Source organism: Ammospiza nelsoni, chromosome 4, assembly GCF_027579445.1.
Source record: "Ammospiza nelsoni isolate bAmmNel1 chromosome 4, bAmmNel1.pri, whole genome shotgun sequence".
In the NCBI taxonomy this organism is placed as follows: Eukaryota; Metazoa; Chordata; class Aves; order Passeriformes; family Passerellidae; genus Ammospiza; species Ammospiza nelsoni.
In genome coordinates, this window is record NC_080636.1 from 6151207 (window position 1) to 6173677 (window position 22471).

Below are 22471 nucleotides of genomic sequence, written 5' to 3' on the forward strand. Positions count from 1 at the left end.
AAATCCACTAAAACCTTCCCAAAAACTTTAAAAAAAATCCCCCAGATCCACCAAAAACTCCCCCAAAATTAAAAAAATCCCCCAAAAATCGCAAGAAATCCCAAAAAATCCACAAAAATAATAAAAAAAAAATCACATTTCCACAAAAATCCCCCAAAATTAAAAATAATCCCCCAATAAAAAAAAATAGAAATAATCCCCTAAAATTTCCAACTAAATCCACCAAAAATCTCCCAAAAATTCCCAAAAGATCCCCAAAAATCCCAAAGGAAAAGACCAAAGGGAGGAAAGGGCAGAAAGGGGGGGAAAAGGGAAAAAGGGACAGGAAGAGGAAAAGAAGGAAATGGGGAAAAGGGGGAATAAAGTGGGACAGAGGAAAGAGGGGCAAAAAGGGGAAAAACTGAAAGGATGGGGAAAGGAAGAGAGAAAAGGAAAAAATGGGAATAAGGAGAGAAAAAAAATACTCCACAATCCCCCAAAATTTTTCCAAAAAAACCCAATAAATTTTAATAAAGCCCTCAAAAATCTCCCAAAAATTCCCAAAAAATCTGGAAAATTCCCCCAAAAATTCCCCCAAAATCCTCAAAACCTCATTTTTTCCCTTCAAGCTCCAGTTTTCCCCCAGGCCCAGGGCCGTACCCGGTGCCGGTTGCTGAGCACGGCACAGTGCTCCACCTTGCCAAGCACAACCCAACACAAACCAGCTCCACTTCCTGGAACCCCTCTGCCAAAAATCCCCCAAAATTCCCCCAAAATCCCCATTTTCTCCCATTTTTTCCCCCTTCAAACCCTGATTCGCCCCAGGGCCATACCCAGTGTCGATTGCTGAGCACAGCACAGTGCTCCACCTTGCTAAAGTGCAGCCCTGCACACACCAGCTCCAGCTCCCAAATCCCTCTGCCAAAACCCCCCCAAAATTCCCCAGAAAACCCCATTTTCCCCAATTTTTCCTCTGCTGTACCCGGTGCCGGTTGCTGAGCACAGCACAGTGCTCCACCTTGCCAAGCACAACCCAGCACACACCAGCTCCAATCCCCGAATCCCTCTGCCAAAAATCCCCCAAATTCCCCCATTTTTCCCCCATTTTTTCCCCTTCAAACCCTGATTCCCCCCAGGCCCAGGGCTGTACCCGGTGCCGGTTGCTGAGCACGGCACAGTGCTCCACCTTGCCAAGCACAACCCAACACACACCAGCTCCAATTACTGGAACCTCTCTGCCAAAAATCCTACAAAAACCCCATTTTCCCCCCCATTTTTCCCCTGCTGTACCCGGTGCCGGTTGCTGAGCACGGTGCAGTGCTCCACCTTGCCAAGCACAACCCAGCACACACCAGCTCCATTTCCTAGAGCCCCTCTGCCAAAAACCCCCCAAAAAACCCCATTTTCCCCCATTTTTTCCCCCATTTTCCCCTGCTGTACCCAGTGCCAGTTGCTGAGCACGGCGCAGTGCTCCACCTTGCACAACCCAGCACAGACCAGCTCCACTTCCCAGAACCCCTCATCCAAAAATCCCCCAAAATCCCCAAAAAACCCCATTTTCCCCCATTTTCCCCCTGTTTTACCCGGTGCCGGTTGCTGAGCACAGCACAGTGCTCCACCTTGCCAAGCACAACCGGACGCAAACCAGCTCCGCTTCCCAGAATCCCTCTGCCAAAAATCCCCCCAAAAACCCCATTTTCGCCCCTTTTTTTCCCCCATTTTCCCCTGCTATACTCGCTGCCGGTTGCTGAACACGGTGCAGTGCTTCAGCTTGCCAAGTACAACGGGGCACAGAGCAGCTCCACTTCCCAGAACCCCTCATCCAAAAATCCCCCAAAAATCCCCAAAAAAACCCATTTCCCCCCATTTTCCCCGTTTTACCTGGTGCCGGCTGCTGAGCACAGCACAGTGCTCACCTTGCACAACCCAGCACAGACCAGCTGCACTTCCCAGAACCCCTCTGCCAAAAATCCCCCAAAATCCCCCAAAAAACCCCATTTTCTCCAATTTTCCCCCCATTTTCCCCAGTTTTACCCGGTGCCGGTTGCTGAGCACGGTGCAGTGCTCCACCTTGCCACAACCCAGCACACAGCAGCTCCAATTCCTGGAACCCCTCTGCCAAAAATCCCCCAAAAATCCCCAAAAAACCCATTTCCCCCCATTTTCCCCCTGTTTTACCCGGTGCCGGTTGCTGAGCACAGCACAGTGCTCCACCTTGCCGAAGCGCAGCCCCGCGCACACCAGCTCCGCTTCCCAGAATCCCTCATCCAAAAATCCCCCAAAATCCCCCAAAAAACCCAAATTTTCCCCCGTTTTCCCCAGTTTTACCCGGTGCCAGTTGCTGAGCACAGCACAGTGCTCCACCTTGCCGAAGCGCAGCCCCGCACACACCAGTGCCAATCTCCAAATCCCTCTGCCAAAAATCCCCCAAAAAACCCCATTTTTCCCCATTTTTTCCCCCATTTTCCCCAGTTTTACTCGGTGCCGGTTGCTGAGCACAGCACAGTGCTCCACCTTGCCGAAGCGCAGCCCCGCACACACCAGCTCCATTTCCTAGAACCCCTCTGCCAAAAATCCCCCATAATTTCCCAATAAAACCCCATTTTCCCCAGTTTTACCCGGTGCTGGTTGCTGAGCACGGCGTAGTGCTCCACCTTGCCGAAGCGCAGCCCCGCGCACACCAGCTCCAATTCCTGGAACCCCTCTGCCAAAAATCCCCCAAAATCCCCCCAAAACCCCATTTACCCCATTTTCCCCCTGCTGTACTCGGTGCCGGTTGCTGAACACGGTGCAGTGCTTCAGCTTGCCAAGTACAACGGGGCACAGAGCAGCTCCACTTCCCAGAACCCCTCATCCAAAAATCCCCCAAAATTTCCCAATAAAACCCCATTTTCCCCCGCATTTTTCCCCAGTTTTACCCGGTGCCGGTTGCTGAGCACGGCGTAGTGCTCCACCTTGCCGAAGCGCAGCCCCGCGCACACCAGCTCCAATTCCTGGAACCCCTCTGCCAAAAATCCCCCAAAATCCCCCCAAAACCCCATTTACCCCATTTTCCCCCTGCTGTACTCGGTGCCGGTTGCTGAACACGGTGCAGTGCTTCAGCTTGCCAAGTACAACGGGGCACAGAGCAGCTCCACTTCCCAGAACCCCTCATCCAAAAATCCCCCAAAATTTCCCAATAAAACCCCATTTTCCCCCGCATTTTTCCCCAGTTTTACCCGGTGCCGGTTGCTGAGCACAGCACAGTGCTCCACCTTGCCGAAGCGCAGCCCCGCACACACCAGCTCCAATTCCTGGAACCCCTCTGCCAAAAATCCCCCAAAATTTCCCAATAAAACCCCATTTTTCCCCCGTTTTCCCCAGTTTTACCCGGTGCCGGTTGCTGAGCACGGCGTAGTGCTCCACCTTGCCGAAGCGCAGCCCCGCGCACACCAGCTCCAGCTCCCGGTAACCCTCGGCCGGGAGGTTCCCCAGGTGCACCAGGTGAGAGCGCAGACAGGAGGTGTCCACCTGCAGGGAGAGCAGCCGTGGGTGATGGGGAAAGAAAGGGGAAAAATGAGGGGAAAAATGAGGGGAAAAGGGAGAAAAAGGGAGAAAAAGCAAAAAAAAAAAAGGGGGGAAATGGGAAAGAAAGGGAAAAAATGAGGGGGGGAAAAAGGGGATAAAAGGGAAAAGAGAAAAAGGAGGGGAAGGAGGAAAAGGGGGGGGAAGAGGAAAAATGGGGGGAAGGGAAAAAAAAGGAATAGAAAAAGAGGGAAAAAGGGGGGAAATGGGAAAGAAAGGGAAAAAATGAGGGGGGGAAAAAGGGGATAAAAGGGAAAAGAGAAAAAGGAGGGGAAGGAGGAAAAGGGGGGGAAGGGGAAAAATGGAGGGGAAGGGAAAAAGGGAAAAAAAGGGAAAAGAAAAAGGGGGGGGAAAGGAAAAGAAAGGGAAAAAGGAGGAAAAGGGGGGAAAGGGGGAGGAAGGGAAGGGGAAAAGGGGGGAAAAGCAAAAAAAAGGGAGGGGGAGGGAAAAAAGCAAAAAAAAATGGGGGAAAAGGGAAGAAAAAAGGAGAAAAAAGGGTGAAGGGGAAAGGAGAAAAGGGGAAAAAGAGGGAATACAGTGAAGTGAGGAAAAGAGGAAAAGGGAAGAGGAGAAAGGGAAAGTAGGGGAAAAGGAAGGAGAAAAGGGGGAAATAGAACAAAGAGGGGAAGGAGGGGAAAGAGGGGAAAAAAGGAAGGAGAAAAAAAGGGGGAGAAAAGAGAAAAAAGTGGGGAAAGGGGGGGAAAGGGGGAAAAACAGGAAAAGAAAGGGGAAAAATAGGGAAGAAAAAAGGGAAGAAAGCAGAAAAAAGGGGGCAAGATGGGGGAAGGGAGAAAAGGAGAAAATGGAAAAAAGGGGGATAAAGAGGGAAAAAGAGGGGATAAAATGAAGGGGGAAAAGAGGAAAAAGGAAGGGGGAAAAGGGGAAAGAATGGAAAAAGGAAGAAGAAGGGGAGAAAGGAGGAAAGGGGAAAGAAGGGAGAAAAGAGGAAAAGGGAAGGGGAAAAAAGGGAAAGAAGGAAAAAGGAAGGAGAAAAGGTGAAAAATGAACAAAGAGGAGAAAGAGGGGGAAAAGGGGGGAAAGGAAGGAGAAAAAAAGGGGAAGAGAGGGGAAAGGGAGAAAAGGAGAAAATTCAACAAATGGGGGCAAAGAGGGAAAAAAAGGGACAAAATGAAGGGGAGAAAAGAGGAAAGGGAAGAGAAAAAGGGGAAAGAAGGGAACAAAGAAGGAGAAAAGGGGGGAAGGAGGAAAGGGAAAATAGGGGGAACAAAGAGGGGAAGAGGGGAAAAAGGAAGGGGAAATAAGGGAAAAAGAGGAAAAGGGAAAATAGGGAAAAGGGAAGCGAGGAAAATGGAGGAAAAGAGGGGGAAAGGGGGAAAAAGAGGGAAAAAAGGGGGAAAAAAAGGGGAAAGGAGAAAATGGAATAAAGGGGGTAAAGAGGGAAAAAGGGGGAATAAAATGACAGGGAAAAGAGGAAAAGGGAAGGGGAAAAAGGGGAAAAGGGGGAAAAGGAAGGAGAAAAAGGGGGAAGAGGGGGAAGGGAACAAAGAGAGGAAAAAGGGATAAAAAGGGGAGAAAATAAAGGGGGGAAAAGAGGAAAGGGAAGGGAAAAAAGGGAAAGAAGGGAACAAAGAAGGGAAAAAATGGGAGAAAGGAGGAAAGGGAAAAGAGAGGGAAATGGAACAAAGAGGGGAAAAAGGAAAAAAAAGAAGGAGAAGTAATGGAGAAAAGGGAAGGGGGAAAAGGGGGAAAATGGAAGAAAAAGGGGAAAAAAGAGAAAAAATGAAGGAGAAAAAAGGGGGGAGGAGGGGGGAAGGGAGAAAAGGAGAAAATGGAACAAAGGGGGATAAAGAGGGGAAAAGAGGGAATAAAATGAAGGGGGAAGAGGAAAAGGGAAGGGGAAAAAGGGGAAAGAAGGGGGGAAAGGAGGAAAGGGAAAAGAGGGGGAAATGAAACAAAGAGAGAGGAAAGAGGGAAAAAGAGAAGGGAAAATAAGGGAGAAAAGAGGAAAAGGGAAGGGGGGAAAAAGGGGAAAAGGGGGGAAAAAGGGAGAAGAAGGGGGAAGGGAGAAAAGGAGAAAATTGAACAAAGGAGGGCAAAGAGGGAAAAAGGAAAGAAAATTAAGTGGGGAAAGGGAAGGGGAAAAAGGGCAAAGAAGGAAAAAAGGAAGGAGGAAAAAGGGGAAAAAGAGGGAAATGGAAGAAAGCAGGGAAAGAGGGAAATGGGAAGGGGAAAATGGAAAAAGGGAAAAAAGGAAGGGGGAAAAAAGGGGAAAGAAGGGGAAATGGAATAAAGGGAGAAAGAGGGAAAAAAGGAAGAGGAAATAAGGGGGGGAAGGGGGAAAGGAAAGGGGGAAAGGAGCAAGAGGGGAAAAGGGAAGCAGAAAAAAAGGGGGAAAAGAGGAAAAGGACAGGGGAAAAGGAAGGAGAAAAAAACAGGGAAAAGGATTGGGAAGGGAAAAGGGAAAAGGGAAAAGGGAAAGAGAAGAGAAGAGAAGAGAAGAGAAGAGAAGAGAAGAGAAGAGAAGAGAAGAGAAGAGAAGAGAAGAGAAGAGAAGAGAAGAGAAGAGAAGAGAAGAGAAGAGAAGAGAAGAGAAGAGAAGAGAAGAGAAAAGAAGAGGGAGGAAGGGGGAAAATGGGAAAAAGGGGGAAAAAAGGGGAGGGGAAGGGAAAAAAGGGAGAAAAAGGAAAAAAATGGGAATAAAGGGGCAAAAAGGGAAGAAGGAAAGAATAGGGAAAGGGGGAAAAGTGAAAAAATGGGAAAAAGGAAGGGGAAAAGTGTGGGGGGGAGATGACAGAAAATGGGGGAAAGGGAATAAAGGGAGGAAAAGGGAGAAATTAAAAGGAAGGGAAAAAAGAGGGGAAAAAAGGGAGGGGAAGGGGAAATTAGGGGGAAAAATGAAGAGAAAAAAGAAAGAGAAAATAGGGGGGGGGAAGGGAAAAAAAACATCTCTCCATCTATAAAAGAATGGAATTTTGAGCTGGAATTGAGATAAACTCCCCATTCCCATTTTGAACTTTCCAACACTTTTTTTTCAGGGAGAAAACCCCCGAGGCACCTGAGGAGAATCCTGGAATTAATCCTGGAATTCTGAAAGGATCAAAGGGCCTGGAAGATTCCAGAAATCCCAAATAGTCCCATTCCAGGGATAAAATGGGATTTATCCCAATCTGAAATGCTCAGGAATGAGCACTCCCAGCTCCCAATTAATGAAACTCCCAAGAAAATTGGGATAATGAGGAGAAAAATTTGGGATAATGAGGAGAAAAATTTGGATAATGAGGAGAAAAATTTGGGATAATGAGGAGAAAAATTGGGGATAATGAGGGAAAACCCACCTTGGGATCAGACTCCTTGATGAGAGAGATGAAAATGGCTTCCTTTAGGGAGAAAAAAAAGGGTTTGGAGTTTAGTTAATAATAATTGATAATTGATCAATAATTAATCATCATTAAAGTGTTCATCATGTCAAAAACCAAAATTTTCCTAGGGAAAAATCTCTTGTTTTAAACTCCAGGAAGTGCTAAAAACTCTATTTAAATTCCATTTAAATACTAAAATCTTGCTTGAAGCAGAAAATTGGGAATTTTTTTCCCAGAGTTTCTCCCACAATTCCTCCAATTCCCACAAACCCCCAATTCTTACAATTGCCATAATTGCTAAATTCCCCAAATTCCCCAACTTCCCCCAATCTCACAAAACCCGAATTCCCCAAAGTCCTAAAATTCCCACAATTTCCAAATCCTCTTAATTCCCAATTTTCCCCAAACCCACAATTCCCAGATTCCCCAAATCCCCAAATTGCTCAACTTCCCTCAATCCCACAATCCCTAAAATCCCCACAATCCCCAAATTACCGAAATTCCCAACTTCCCACAATGTCCCCAACTACCAAAATTCCCCACATCCCCACAATTCCCAAATTCACCAACTTCCCACAATTCCCCAATTTCCCTCAATCCCCCAAAATCCCCAATTTCCCCCAATTCCCCAACTTCCCTCAATCCTGCAATTCTCACAGTTCCCACAATTCCCCCAATCCCCAAAATGCTCAACTTCCCTCAATCCCATAATCCCTAAAATTCCTAAATTCCCACAATTCCCCAAATTCCTAAAATCCCCACAGTCGCCCAAATTTCCAACTCCCCCAATTCCCACAATCCCAAAATTTCCCAACTTCCCCCAATCTCTCAATTCCCAAATTCCCCCAACTCCTAAATCCCCACAAGTCCCTCAATTCCCAAAGTGCTCAACTTCCCCCAATTCCCCTCAATTCCCCAATTTCCCTCAATCCTCACAATTCCCAAATCCTCACAATCCCCCAAATTCCCAACTCCCCCAATCCCCCAAATTCTTGCAATTCCCCACAATCACCAAATTCCCAAAATTCCCAACTTCCCCCAACTCCTAAAATTCCCCCAATCTCCCAAATTCCCCAACTTCCCCCAATCTCCCAATTCCCAAATTCCCACATCCCCACAACTCCCTCAATTCCCAAAGTGCTCAACTTCCCTCAATTCCCCTCAATCCCCAAATTCCCCAATTCCCCTCAATCCCACAATTCTCAAATCACCAAAATTCCCCAACTTCTCCCAACCTCACAATTCCCAAATTCCCACATCCCCACAACTCCCTCAATTCCCAAAGTGCTCAACTTCCCTCAATTCCCCTCAATCCCCAAATTCCCCAATTCCCCTCAATCCCACAATTCTCAAATCCCCAAAATTCCCCAACTTCTCCCAACCTCACAATTCCCAAATTCCCCCCAATCCCCAAACTTCTCTCAATCCCACACTTCACTCAATCCACTCAATCCCCAAATTCCTCACAATCACCAAACTCCCAAAATTCCCAACACAATCCTGCAAGTTCCCAACTCCTCCAATTCCCCAAATTCCCCAATTCCCCTCAATCCCACAATTCTCAAATCCCCACAATTCCCCAACTTCTCCCAACCTCACAATTCCCAAATTCCTCCAATCCCCCAACTTCTCTCAATCTCACACTTCACTCAATCCACTCAATCCCCAAATTCCTCACAATCACCAAACTCCCAAAATTCCCAACACAATCCTGCAAGTTCCCAACTCCTCCAATTCCCCAAATTCCCAAATCCCCTCAATCTCCAAATCCCCCATGTTTTGGGATTGCCGTTTCCCCACCTCATCCTGCAGGGACGGGTGCCGGGGCTCGTGCCGGATGCGGAGCTGGCTCCCGCCCAGGCACATGGGGAAGCAGCCGTAGAACTTCACCATGGACTCCGCGGCTCGGCGGGGGATCTCCAGGTACGCCTGGCAAACACATCCACAGCTCCCAAAAATGCCCCAAATTCCCCCAAACGTTCCCCAAATTCCCAAGGGCTCTCGTTTCCCGGCGTTCCCAGGCAGGCCATACCTTTTTGTGGGAGGAGAGGATGAGCAGGTCCCGCAGGCCCCCGAAGGGCTTGGCCAGGTTGGAGATTTCCTCTGGGGAGTAACCCTTGGGTGGCAGGTTGGACACCAGGAGCACGCAGCACTGCTCGGGGTCAGCGTCCTCCTGTGGGGTCACGGAATTCCTGATCCCAATCCTGATCCTGATCCCAGTCCTGATCCCGATCCCCATCCCAATCCCCATCCCAATCCCGGCAGGTTGGACACCAGCAGCACGCAGCACTGCTCGGGGTCATCGTCGTGTGGGGTCATGGAATTCCTGATCCCAATCCTGATCCTGATCCCAATCCTGATCCTGATCCCCATCCCAATCCCGGCAGGTTGGACACCAGCAGCACACAGCACTGCTCGGGGTCATCATCGTGTGGGGTCATGGAATTCCTGATCCCAATCCCAATCCTGATCCCGATCCCAAACCCCATCCCCATCCCAATCCCAATCCCAATCCCAATCCCAATCCCAATCCCGGCAGGTTGGACACCAGCAGCACACAGCACTGCTGGGGGTCATCATCATCCTATGGGGTCAGGGAATTACAGCCCCATCCTGATCCCAATCCCCATCCCCATCCCCATCCTGATCCCGATCCCAATCCTGATCCCAATCCCCATCCCCATCCCCATCCTGATCCCGATCCCAATCCTGATCCCAATCCCCATCCCCATCCCCATCCTGATCCCAATCCCAATCCCCATCGTGGCAAGTTGGACACCAGCAGCACACAGCACTGCTCAGGGTCATCATCCTGTGGGGTCAGAGAAATACAGCCCCATCTGATCCCAGTCCTGATCCCACAGCTGCTGTTCCCATCCCAATCCCAATCCTGATCCCATAGCTCCCATCCCAAAGGGAATCCCCATCCCCATCCCAATCCCGGCGGGTTGGACACCAGCAGCACACAGCACTGCTCGGGATCCTCATCCTCCTGTGGGGTCAGGGAATTACAGCCCCATCCCCATCCCAATCCCACAGTTCCTGTTCCCATCCCAAAGGGAATCCCCATCCCAATACTCCTGTTCCCATCCCAAAGGGAATTCCCAATCCCAAACCCAAAGCTCCCATTCCCATCCCAAAGGGAATCCCAATCCTGATCCCAAAACTCGCCGTTCCCATCCCAAAGGGAATTTAAATTTCAATCCCAATCCTCACTGTTCCCATCCTAAAGGGAATTTCAATGCCGATCCCAGAGTTCTCATTCCCATCCCAAAGGGAATCTGAATCCTGATCCCAATCCCACAGCCCAGAGCTCGCTGTTCCCATCCCAAAGGGAATTTCAGTCCCAATCCCAATTGTGATCCCAGAGCTCACTGTTCCCACTGTTCCCATCCCAAAGGAAATTCCCAATCCCAATCAGAGATCTCATTCCCATCCCAAAGGCAATTTCAATCCCAATTCCAATCCCAGAGCTCACTGTTCCCGTCTCAAAGGGAATCCCAATCCCAATCCCAATCCCAATCCCACACTTTGCTGTTCCCATCCCAAAGGAAATTTCACTCCTGATCCCACAGCTCCTGTTCCCACCCCAAAGGGAATTTCAAACCCAATCCCAGAGCTCGCTGTTCCCATCCCAAAGGGAATTCCAATCCCAATGCTCCTGTTCACATCCCAAAGGGAATTTTAACCCTGATCCCAATCCTAATCCCACAGTTGGCCGTTCCTATCCCAAAGGGAATTTCAATCCTGATCCCAAACTCGATCCCAAAGCTCCCATTCCCATCCCAAAGGGAATTTCAGTCCCAATCCTGATCCCAGAGCTCACTGTTCCCATCTCAATGGGAATTCCAATTCCAATCCCAATCCCAATCCCAGTCCAGAATGTCACTGTTCCCATCCCAAAGAGAATTCCAATCCTAATCCCAGAGCTCCCATTCCATCCCAAAGGGAATTCTGATCTCAGAGCTCCCATTCCCATCCCAAAGGGAATTCCAATCCCAATCCTGTCCCAAAGGGAATTCCAATCCCAATCCCAAAGCTCACTGCTCCCATCCAAAAGGGAATTTTAACCCTGTTCCTATCCCAAAAAGAATTCCAATCCCAATCCCGATCCCAGAGCTCCCATTCCCATCCAAAGGGGAATTTTGATCTCGTTCCTATCCCAAAGGGAATCCCAATCCCAATCCCAGAGCTCACTGTTCCCACCCCAAAGGAAATTCCCATCCCAATCCCAGAACTCCTGTTCCCATCCCAATGGGAATTTCAGTCCCAATCCCAGAGCTCTCTGTTCCCATCCCAAAGGGAATTTCAATCCTGTTCCCATCCCGAAGGGAATCCCAATCCCAACCCCAATCCCAGAGCTCTCCGTTCCCATCCCAAAGGGAGGTTCTGGGGTTTGGGATTGGGATGGAACCGAGGCCAAAGGGGTTGGAGGTTGGGATTGCTGGGAATCCTTGGGAAAGCAGGGAAATTCCCAGTGTTCCCAGAATTCCCAAGTCCCCACAATTCCCTCAATCTCCACAATTCCCAAATTCCCACAATTCCTACAATTCTCCAATTCCCTAAAACTTCTAGAATTCTGAAATTCCCACAGTTCTCCCAATTCCCAAATCCTCAGAATTCCTCAATTCCCATATTCACACATTCCTACAATTCTAAAAATTCCCACAGTTCCCAAAGCCCTAAAATTCCTAGAATTCCCACAATTCCCTCAATCTCCACCTTTCCCCATTCTCCCAAATCCCCACAATCCCACAACTCCCAAACCCCTAAAATCCCCCAAATCCCCCAATTCCCAAACCCCTAAAATTCCCACAATCCCACAACTCCCAAACCCCTAAAACTCCCACAATCCCACAACTCCCACATTTCCCAAACCCCTAAAATCTCCCAAATCCCCCAATTCCCTAAAATCCCCACAATCCCACAATTCCCACATTTCCCAACCCCCTAAAATCCCCCAAATCCCCCAATTCCCTAAAATTCCCACAACCCCACAATCCCACATTTCCCAAACCCCTAAAATCCCCCAAATGCCCCAATTCCCAAACGCCTAAAATTCCCACAATCCCACAATTCCCAAACCCCTAAAATCCCCTAAATCCCCCAATTCCCAAACCCCTAAAATTCCCACAATCCCACAACTCCCAAACCCCTAAAATTCCCACAATCCCCAATTCCCTAAAATTCCCACAATCCCACAATTCCCAAACCCCTAAAATCCCCTAAATCCCCCAATTCCCAAACCCCTAAAATTCCCCAAATCCCCCAATTCCCAAACCCCTAAAATTCCCACAATCCCACAACTCCCAAACCCCTAAAATTCCCACAATCCCCAATTCCCTAAAATTCCCACAATCCCACAATTCCCACATTTCCCAAACCCCTAAAATCCCCCAAATCCCCCAATTCCCTAAAATTCCCACAATCCCACAATTCCCACATTTCCCAAACCCCTAAAACTCCCCAAATGCCCCAATTCCCAAACCCCTAAAATCCCCCAAATCCCTAAAATTCCCCAAATCCCACAACTCCCAAACCCCTAAAATTCCCACAATCCCACAACTCCCACATTTTCCAAACCCCTAAAATCCCCCAAATGCCCCAATTCCCAAACCCCGCTGACCTTCCCGCCGGGATCCGTGGGTTCCTCGCTCACCGCAGGCTCTGGAAATGGGGAAAAGGAGCAGCTCAATCCCACAGAATTCCCAAATTCCCTTTTAATCCCAATTCCCCAAGGACTTTTCCCATTATTTTTCCCCCAGCCCCACAAAAATCCCGGAACAACCCCAAATGGAGAATTCCAAGAATTCCCTCAATTACCAAACTGAGAATTCCACGAATTCCCTGGAATTACCAAAGGGAGAATTCCATGAATTCCCTGGAATTACCAAACTGAGAATTCCATGAATTCCATGAATTCCCTGGAATTACCAAACTGAGAATTCCATGAATTCCCTGGAATTACCAAAGGGAGAATTCCACGAATTCCCTGGAATTACCAAAGGGAGAATTCCACGAATTCCCTGGAATTCCCAAACTGAGAATTCCATGAATTCTCTGGAATTACCAAACTGAGAATTCCATGAATTCCCTGGAATTACCAAACTGAGAATTCCACAAATTCCATGAATTCCCTGGAATTACCAAACTGAGAATTCCATGAATTCTCTGGAATTACCAAACTGAGAATTCCATGAATTCCCTGGAATTACCAAACTGAGAATTCCACAAATTCCATGAATTCCCTGGAATTACCAAACTGAGAATTCCATGAATTCCATGAATTCCCTGGAATTGCCAAAGGGAGAATTCCATGAATTCCCTGGAATTACCAAAGGGAGAATTCCATGAATTCCATGAATTTCCTGGAATTACCAAAGGGAGAATTCCATTAATTCCCTGGAATTGCCAAAGGGAGAATTCCATTAATTCCCTGGAATTACCAAACTGAGAATTCCATGAATTCTCTGGAATTACCAAAGGGAGAATTCCACGAATTCCCTGGAATTACCAAACTGAGAATTCCATGAATTCCATGAATTCCCTGGAATTACCAAACTGAGAATTCCACAAATTCCATGAATTCCCTGGAATTACCAAACTGAGAATTCCATGAATTCCATGAATTCCCTGGAATTACCAAACTGAGAATTCAACAAATTCCATGAATTCCCTGGAATTACCAAAGGGAGAATTCCATGAATTCCCTGGAATTACCAAACTTTCCCTGGAATTACCAAAGGGAGAATTCCACGAATTCCCTGGAATTACCAAACTGAGAATTCCATGAATTCCATGGAATTACCAAAGGGAGAATTCCACGAATTCCCTGGAATTACCAAAGGGAGAATTCCACGAATTCCCTGGAATTACCAAACTGAGAATTCCATTAATTCCCTGGAATTGCCAAAGGGACAATTCCATGAATTCTCTGGAATTACCAAACTGAGAATTCCATGAATTCCATGAATTCTCTGGAATTACCAAACTGAGAATTCCATGAATTCCATGAATTCCCTGGAATTACCAAAGGGAGAATTCCATGAATTCCCTGGAATTACCAAACTGAGAATTCCACAAATTCCATGAATTCCCTGGAATTACCAAAGGGAGAATTCCACGAATTCCCTGGAATTACCAAAGGGAGAATTCCATGAATTCCCTGGAATTACCAAACTGAGAATTCCACAAATTCCATGAATTCCCTGGAATTACCAAACTGAGAATTCCATGAATTCCCTGGAATTACCAAAGGGAGAATTCCACGAATTCCCTGGAATTACCAAACTGAGAATTCCATGAATTCCATGAATTCCCTGGAATTACCAAACTGAGAATTCCACGAATTCCCTGGAATTACCAAAGGGAGAATTCCATTAATTCCCTGGAATTACCAAAGGGAGAATTCCATGAATTCTCTGGAATTACCAAAGGGAGAATTCCATGAATTCCCTGGAATTACCAAACTGAGAATTCCATGAATTCTCTGGAATTACCAAAGGGAGAATTCCATGAATTCCCTGGAATTACCAAACTGAGAATTCCATGAATTCCCTGGAATTACCAAACTGAGAATTCCATAAATTCCATTAATTCCCTGGAATTACCAAAGGGAGAATTCCACAAATTCCATGAATTCCCTGGAATTACCGAACTGAGAATTCCATGAATTCCCTGGAATTGCCAAAGGGAGAATTCCATGAATTCCCTGGAATTACCAAACTGAGAATTCCATGAATTCCCTGGAATTACCAAATTGAGAATTCCATGAATTCCCTGGAATTACCGAACTGAGAATTCCATGAATTCCATGAATTCCCTGGAATTACCAAACTGAGAATTCCATGAATTCCCTGGAATTACCAAAGGGAGAATTCCATAAATTCCATTAATTCCCTGGAATTACCAAACTGAGAATTCCACGAATTCCATGAATTCCCTGGAATTACCGAACTGAGAATTCCATGAATTCCATGAATTCCCTGGAATTACCAAAGGGAGAATTCCATGAATTCCCTGGAATTACCAAACTGAGAATTCCATAAATTCCATTAATTCCCTGGAATTACCAAACTGAGAATTCCACAAATTCCATGAATTCCCTGGAATTACCGAACTGAGAATTCCATGAATTCCCTGGAATTACCAAAGGGAGAATTCCATGAATTCCATGAATTCCCTGGAATTACCAAAGGGAGAATTCCATGAATTCCATGAATTCCCTGGAATTACCAAACTGAGAATTCCACAAATTCCATGAATTCCCTGGAATTACCAAACTGAGAATTCCATGAATTCCCTGGAATTACCAAAGGGAGAATTCCACGAATTCCCTGGAATTACCAAACTGAGAATTCCATGAATTCCATGAATTCCCTGGAATTACCAAACTGAGAATTCCACGAATTCCCTGGAATTACCAAAGGGAGAATTCCATTAATTCCCTGGAATTACCAAAGGGAGAATTCCATGAATTCTCTGGAATTACCAAAGGGAGAATTCCATGAATTCCCTGGAATTACCAAAGGGAGAATTCCATGAATTCCCTGGAATTACCAAAGGGAGAATTCCATGAATTCTCTGGAATTACCAAAGGGAGAATTTCATGAATTCCATGAATTCCCTGGAATTACCAAACTGAGAATTCCACGAATTCCCTGGAATTACCAAACTGAGAATTCCATGAATTCCCTGGAATTACCAAAGGGAGAATTCCATGAATTCCATGAATTCCCTGGAATTACCAAAGGGAGAATTCCATGAATTCCCTGGAATTACCAAAGGGAGAATTCCATTAATTCCCTGGAATTACCAAACTTTCCCTGGAATTACCAAAGGGAGAATTCCACGAATTCCCTGGAATTACCAAAGGGAGAATTCCATTAATTCCCTGGAATTGCCAAAGGGAGAATTCCATGAATTCCCTGGAATTACCAAACTGAGAATTCCATGAATTCCCTGGAATTACCAAAGGGAGAATTCCATGAATTCCCTGGAATTACCAAACTGAGAATTCCATGAATTCCCTGGAATTACCAAAGGGAGAATTCCATGAATTCCCTGGAATTGCCAAAGGGAGAATTCCATGAATTCCCTGGAATTACCAAAGGGAGAATTCCATGAATTCCCTGGAATTACCTGGCCCTGCCTCTGCGGCTGTCCCGGGGTCTCCTGGTCTGTCTGGCTCCGGGGAGGTTTTGGGATTGGGATTGTTGGGATTGTTGGGATTGGGATTGTTGGGATTGTTGGGATTGTTGGGATTGGGATTGTTGGGATTGTTGGGATTGTTGGGATTGTTGGCATTGTTGGGATTGTTGGCATTGTTGGGATCCGAGGGCTCCGATTCCGGAATTTCCTCGGCCGCAGCCCCGGAATCTTCCCCGGCCTCTTTCCCTGTGGGGAGGAAACAGCAGCACCTCGAGATCTGCACAGGATTCATTTCCCTTTTCCCCCTTTTTTTTTTGCAATCCTATTAATTTTTTTACCATTTTCCCAAGGGGTATTTTCCATTTTTCCCTATTTTCCAAAATTTCACTTTCTCGTTTTCCAGTTTTTTCCCCATTTCCTCCCATTTTCCCCCATCTCCTCAAGGTTTTTTCCATTTTCTTTTCCCATTTTCCCAAATTTCACTTTCTCCTTTTCCCAATTTTTTCTCCAAGATTTTTATCCTGTTTCCCCATTCTTTTTCCCATTTCCCCCATTTATTTCCCCATTTTCCAGAGCTTTTTGTTCCATTTTCCCTGAGATCGTTTCTTCTATTTTCTCTTCCCATTTCCCACATTTTTTTCCAATTTTCCACAATTTTTTCCAATTTTCCAAATTTTTTCCCATTTCCTTCCCATTTTCCCAAGGTTCTTTCCCTCATTTTCCATTTCTCCCCATTTTCTAAGGGATTTTTTTCCCTTTTTCCCCAAGATTTTTTTCAATTTTCACAAATTTCATTTTCTAGTTTTCCCAAATTTTTCCCCATTTCTTTCCCCATTTTCCAGAGCTTTTTTTCCCCAATTTCCTGAGTTTTTTCTGCTATTTTCTCTTCCCATTTTCCCAAGATATTTTCCAAATTTTTTTCTCTATTTCCCCAATATTTTTCCCATTTTCCCAAGGTTCTTTCCCCCATTTATCTCACATTTCTTCCCATTTTCCCAAGGGATTTTTTCCATTTTTTTCCCAATTTTGCCCCAAGATTTTTTCCCATTTTCCCAAATTCCGCTTCCTCATTTTCCCAATTTTTCCCCACATTTTTCCCCCAAGATTTTTTTTCCTGTTTCCCCATTTCTTCCCCATTTTCCAGAGCTTTTTTTCCATTTTCCCTGAGCTTTTTTCTTCTATTTTCTCTTCCCATTTTCCTGAGATTTTTTCCCCCATTTTCCCACATTTCTTCCCATTTTCCACGGGATTTTTTCCATTTTTTCCTCATTTTTCCCCAAGATTTTTCCCCATTTTTTCTCAATTTTTCCCATTTTTCCCCCATTTCCCCCTCACCTTCCACATTCGAGGCTTTCTTCACTTTCTTCTCTCCCATTGTTTTCTTCACTTTTTCCTTTTTCCCTGCAAAAAAATCCCCAAAATTCCCAATTCCCATCAGTGATTCCTTCCCAAGGGAACAAATTCCCAAAAATTCCAAGAAAATTCCAAGGAATTCCAGGGATAGGAGCAAAAAACCCAAATTATTTGGGGGAAAAAATTTTATTTTTTTAGGGGAAAAACCCCAAAATTTAAATGAAATACAGGGCAATTTATGGGGAAAAAAATTGGATTTTTGGGGTAAAAGAAACCCAAAATTTTAATTAATTCTGTGGGATTTTGGAGGCAAAACATCCCAAAATTTAAATTAAATCCAGGCAAATTTTGGGGAAAAAAAAAAGATTTTAGGTGAAAAAAGTGGATTTTAGGTGAAAAAAAAATGGATTTTAGAAGGATTTGGATTTGGGGAGAAAAAGGAGGGATTTTTTTGAAAGAAAATTGGGGATTCTGGAGGAGAAATTCAGATTTTTTTTTAGGGTAAATAATCCCAAAATTGGAATTAATCCAAAAATTGGAATTAATCTCAAAACTGAGCTCAGGAATGGATGAAAATCAATTAATTTATAACCCAAGAATCTCCTATTATAACCCAATAAAATTAAAGTTAATTCAGCCAATTAATTAATTAATCCAATAATTAATTAATTAATTAAGTTGACTAATAATTCATTAATAATTAAACAAGCTCAGGAATGAAAAATAAAATCAATTATTTGGCACCAGCTAATTTCCTATTAAAAGACAATGAAATAAAAATTAATTAAGGCAATTAATTAAGCTAGTTAATTAATAACTAATTACTAATTAATTCTTAATGAAGAGCAACCTCACCTGTCAGGACTTTGGGGCTCTTGGTGTTGCTGCTCGGGACTTTCCTGGGAGGATAAAAAAAACACCAAAAAATCAATTTAATTAATAATTATTAATCATTAACTCCCAATTAAAGGTGAAAGTTTGAGCCCTTGGATTCCCAATTATTGTAATTAACAGTAATTAATTAATGAGGGTCTTACTTGGTGCTTGTTGGAGGTTTTTTGGGGTTCAGAACTCGTTTTTTCACCGTTTTTTTCGCCTGGAATGGGAAAAAATGAAGATTTATTAACAATTGGTATTAATTATGAATGGGATTCTTAACTTTAATTAGTTACTGATAATTAAGTAATGATAAAATATTACTTATGACTGCTGTTAATTAAAACAATTCAGATTTTATTAATAAATATGCAGATTTATATATAAATATATTAAATTAATTAACACCAAAAATTCAGAGTATTGATTAATTTTGACTAAGATAATTTAATTTTTATTTTATTAAAAATATGGCTATGGAACAATAAATGCCTTAATAACAAGGTTAATAATAATTAATCATTACCTGTAACAATTAATTAATATTAGTTTCATTATTAATAACTGACATTACATTTAAATAAGATGCTTAATTTAAATTAATTAATGCTAATTAAGCAGTTACAAAATATGAATGACATCCAATATTAATTAAAATTTCAGTAAGATTTTATTAATAAATGTGCATATTTTTATATATAAATATATATATAAAATGAGCAAATAATTATTAATAACTAACCACATTAATTAATTTTAACAGTACTTATTTCACTTTTATTTCATTTTTATTACTTATTTTTAATCATAAATTAAACCATTTATTCGTGATCATTAATTATTAACTATTAATTTCATTTTTATTTCTTTTTTTAATTTCATTCTCCTAAAAACTGCGTGTACGGACACAGAGATCTATACAAACAAGGTTAATCATCATTAGTAATTAAGGGCAGTAATTAATTAATAGCTCTGGTTGGAATTCCCAGCTGGGGTTGCCACTCCTGGATGGAACCGGTCAGAATTCCCAGTTGGAATTTCTGGTTGGAATTCCCTCTCCCGGTTGGAATTAATGGCTGGAATTCCTGGCTGGAATTCTCTCTCCTGGCTGGAATTCCCAACTGGAATTCCCTCTCCTGGCTGGAATTCCTGGTTGGAATTCCCTTTCCTGGTTGGAATTCCCAGCTGGAATTTCCTCTCCTGGTCGGAATTCCCAATTGGAATTCCCTCTCCCAGTTGGAATTAATGGCTGGAATTCCCAGCTGGAATTTCCTCTCCTGGTTGGAATTCCCGGCTGGAATTCCCAACTGGAATTCTCTCTCCTGGTTGGAATTCCTGGTTGGAATTCCCGGCTGGAATTCCCTCTCCTGGTTGGAATTCCCAGCTGGAATTCCCAGCTGGAATTCCCGGCTGAAATTCTCTCTCCTGGTTGGAATTCCCGGCTGGAATTTCCTCTCCTGGTTGGAATTCCCAACTGGAATTCTCTCTCCTGGTTGGAATTCCCTCTCCTGGTTGGAATTCCCAACTGGAATTCCCGCTCCCAGTTGGAATTAATGGCTGGAATTCCCGGCTGGAATTCTCTCTCCTGGTTGGAATTCCCGGCTGGAATTCCCAACTGGAATTCCCTCTCCTGGTCGGAATTCCTGGCTGGAATTCTCTCTCCTGGTTGGAATTCCCAACTGGAATTTCCTCTCCTGGTTGGAATTCCCATCTGGAATTCCCAACTGGAATTTCCTCTCCTGGTTGGAATTAATGGCTGGAATTCCCGGCTGGAATTCCCTCTCCTGGTTGGAATTCCCAACTGGAATTCCCAGCTGGAATTTCCTCTCCTGGTTGGAATTCCCGGCTGGAATTCCCAACTGGAATTCCCTCTCCTGGTTGGAATTCCCGGCTGGAATTCCCAACTGGAATTCCCTCTCCTGGTCGGAATTTCTGGCTGGAATTCCCAGCTGGAATTCCCTCTCCCAGTTGGAATTCCTGGCTGGAATTCCCAACTGGAATTCTCTCTCCTGGTCGGAATTCCCTCTCCTGGTTGGAATTCCCAACTGGAATTCCCTCTCCTGGTCGGAATTCCCCGCTGGAATTCCCAGCTGGAATTCTTGCTCCCAACTGCAATTCCTGGCTGGAATTCCCAGTTGGAATTCCCAGCTGAATCCCCACTCCCGGTTGGAATTCATGGCTGGAATTCCCACTGCCAGCTGGAATTCCCTGTCAGAATTCCCGGCTGGAATTCCCAGTTGGAATTCTCTCTCCTCTCCCAGTCAGAAGGCAGCAATTCCCTCTCCAGGCTGGAATTCCTGGTTGGAATTCCTGCTGCTGGTCAGAATTCCCAGTCCCAGTCAGAATTCCCATTGGAATTGCCACTCCCAGCTGGAATTCCCAGTAGGAATTCCTGGTTGGAATTCCCTCTCCCAGTCAGAATTCCCATCTGGAATTTCCAGTCCCAGTCAGAATTCCAGTAGGAATTCCTGGCTGGAATTCCCAGTTGGAATTCCCATTCCCAGTCCCAGCCAGAATTCCTGGCAGCAATTCCCTCTCCTGGATGGAATTTCTGGTTGAATCCCTGCTCCTGGTCACAATTCCCATTGGAATTCCTGTTGGAATTGCCACTCCCAGCTGGAATTCTCAGTCAGATTTCCCACTGGAATTCCCAGTCCCAGTAGGAATTCCCAGCTGGAATTCCCTGTCCCAGTGAGAATTCCTATTAGAATTCCCATTAGAATTGTCACTCCCAGCTGCAATTCCCAGTAGAATTCCTGGCTGAAATTCCCAGTCCCAGTCAGAATTCCCAGTCAGAATTCCCAGTCAGAATTCCCTCTCCCAGTAGGGATTCCAGGCTGGAATTCCCACTCCCATTCAGAATTCCCACTGGAATTCCTGGTTGGAATTCCTGGTTGGAATTCCCAGTCCCAGTCAGGATTCCTGTCTGGAATTCCCTCTCCCAGTAGGAATTCCCAGTTGGAATTCCCAGTCAGAATTCCCATTGGAATTCCCAGTCCCATTGGAGTTCTCAGTCGGAATTCCCAGTCCCAGTCAGAATTCCTGTTGGAATTCCCATTCCCAGTCCAATTCCCAGTCATAATTCCCATTCCCAGTCCACTTCCTGTTGGAAGTCCCAGTAGGGATTCCCATCTGGAATTCCCAGTCCCATTGGAATTCCCAGTCCCAGTTAGAATTCCCATTGGAATTCCCAGTAGGGATTCCCATCTGGAATTCCCAGTCAGAATTCCCATTCCCAGTCAGAATTCCCACTGGAATTCCCAGTAGGGATTTCCATCTGGAATTCCCAGTCCCATTGGAATTCCCAGTCAGAATTCCCATTCCCAGTCCCACTGGAATTCCCAGTAGGAATTCCCATTCCCAGTCCCGTTCCCGCTGGAATTCCCGTTCCCAGTCCAATTTCCAGTCAGAATTCCCAGTCCCACTGGAATTCCCAGTCAGAATTCCCGTTCCCAGTCCCACTCCCAGTCAGAATTCCTGTTCCCAATCCCATTCCCAGTCAGAATTCCCATTCCCAATCAGAATTCCCATCTGGAATTCCCAGTCCCCCTGGAATTCTCAGTCAGAATTCCCGTTCCCAGTCCAATTCCCAGTCAGAATTCCCAGTTCCAGTCAGAATTCCCGTTCCCATTCCAATTCCCAGTCAGAATTTCCAGTCCCATTGGAATTCCCAGTCAGAATTCCCATTCCCAGTCCCATTCCTGTTGGAATTCCCATTCCCAGTCCCATTCCTGTTCCCAGTCCCATTCCCAGTCAGAATTCCCGTTCCCAGTCCCGTTCCCGTTCCCATTCCTGTTCCCAGTCCCGTTCCCGCTGGAATTCCTGTTCCCAGTCCCATTCCCAGTCAGAATTCCCATTCCCATTCCCGTTCCCGCTGGAATTCCTGTTCCCAGTCCCATTCCAGTTCCCAGTCCCATTCCCGTTCCCATTCCCGTTCCCATTCCCAGTCCCGTTCCCAGTCCCATTCCTGTTCCCATTCCCATTCCCGTTCCCAGTCCTGTTCCCCGCTGGAATTCCTGTTCCCAGTCCAATTCCCAGTCAGAATTCCCGTTCCCAGTCCCGTTCCCAGTCCCGTTCCCAGTCCCATTCCCGTTCCCAGTCCCGTTCCCGTTCCCGTTCCCAGTCCCGTTCCCGTTCCCATTCCTGTTCCCGTTCCCATTCCCGTTCCCATTCCCATTCCCAGTCCCGTTCCCATTCCCGTTCCCAGTCCCGTTCCCGTTCCCAGTCCC

General features: G+C 45.4%; 1 protein-coding gene across 1 annotated transcript in view; it reads right to left on the minus strand.

Annotated features, from left to right (window-relative positions):
• ZNF638 (zinc finger protein 638) overlaps positions 1-22471 on the minus strand; it is a 54555-nt gene that overhangs the window by 10438 nt on the left and 21646 nt on the right. Inside the window, exons 8-16 of the mRNA XM_059470099.1 lie at positions 18404-18462; positions 18222-18265; positions 17349-17414; positions 16005-16259; positions 12490-12530; positions 8896-9036; positions 8664-8792; positions 6840-6881; positions 3349-3489 (exon numbers count right to left, since the gene is read on the minus strand). Of these exons, the coding sequence (XP_059326082.1) occupies positions 3349-3489; positions 6840-6881; positions 8664-8792; positions 8896-9036; positions 12490-12530; positions 16005-16259; positions 17349-17414; positions 18222-18265; positions 18404-18462 (918 nt within the window). The remainder of the gene's footprint in view (positions 1-3348; positions 3490-6839; positions 6882-8663; positions 8793-8895; positions 9037-12489; positions 12531-16004; positions 16260-17348; positions 17415-18221; positions 18266-18403; positions 18463-22471) is intronic.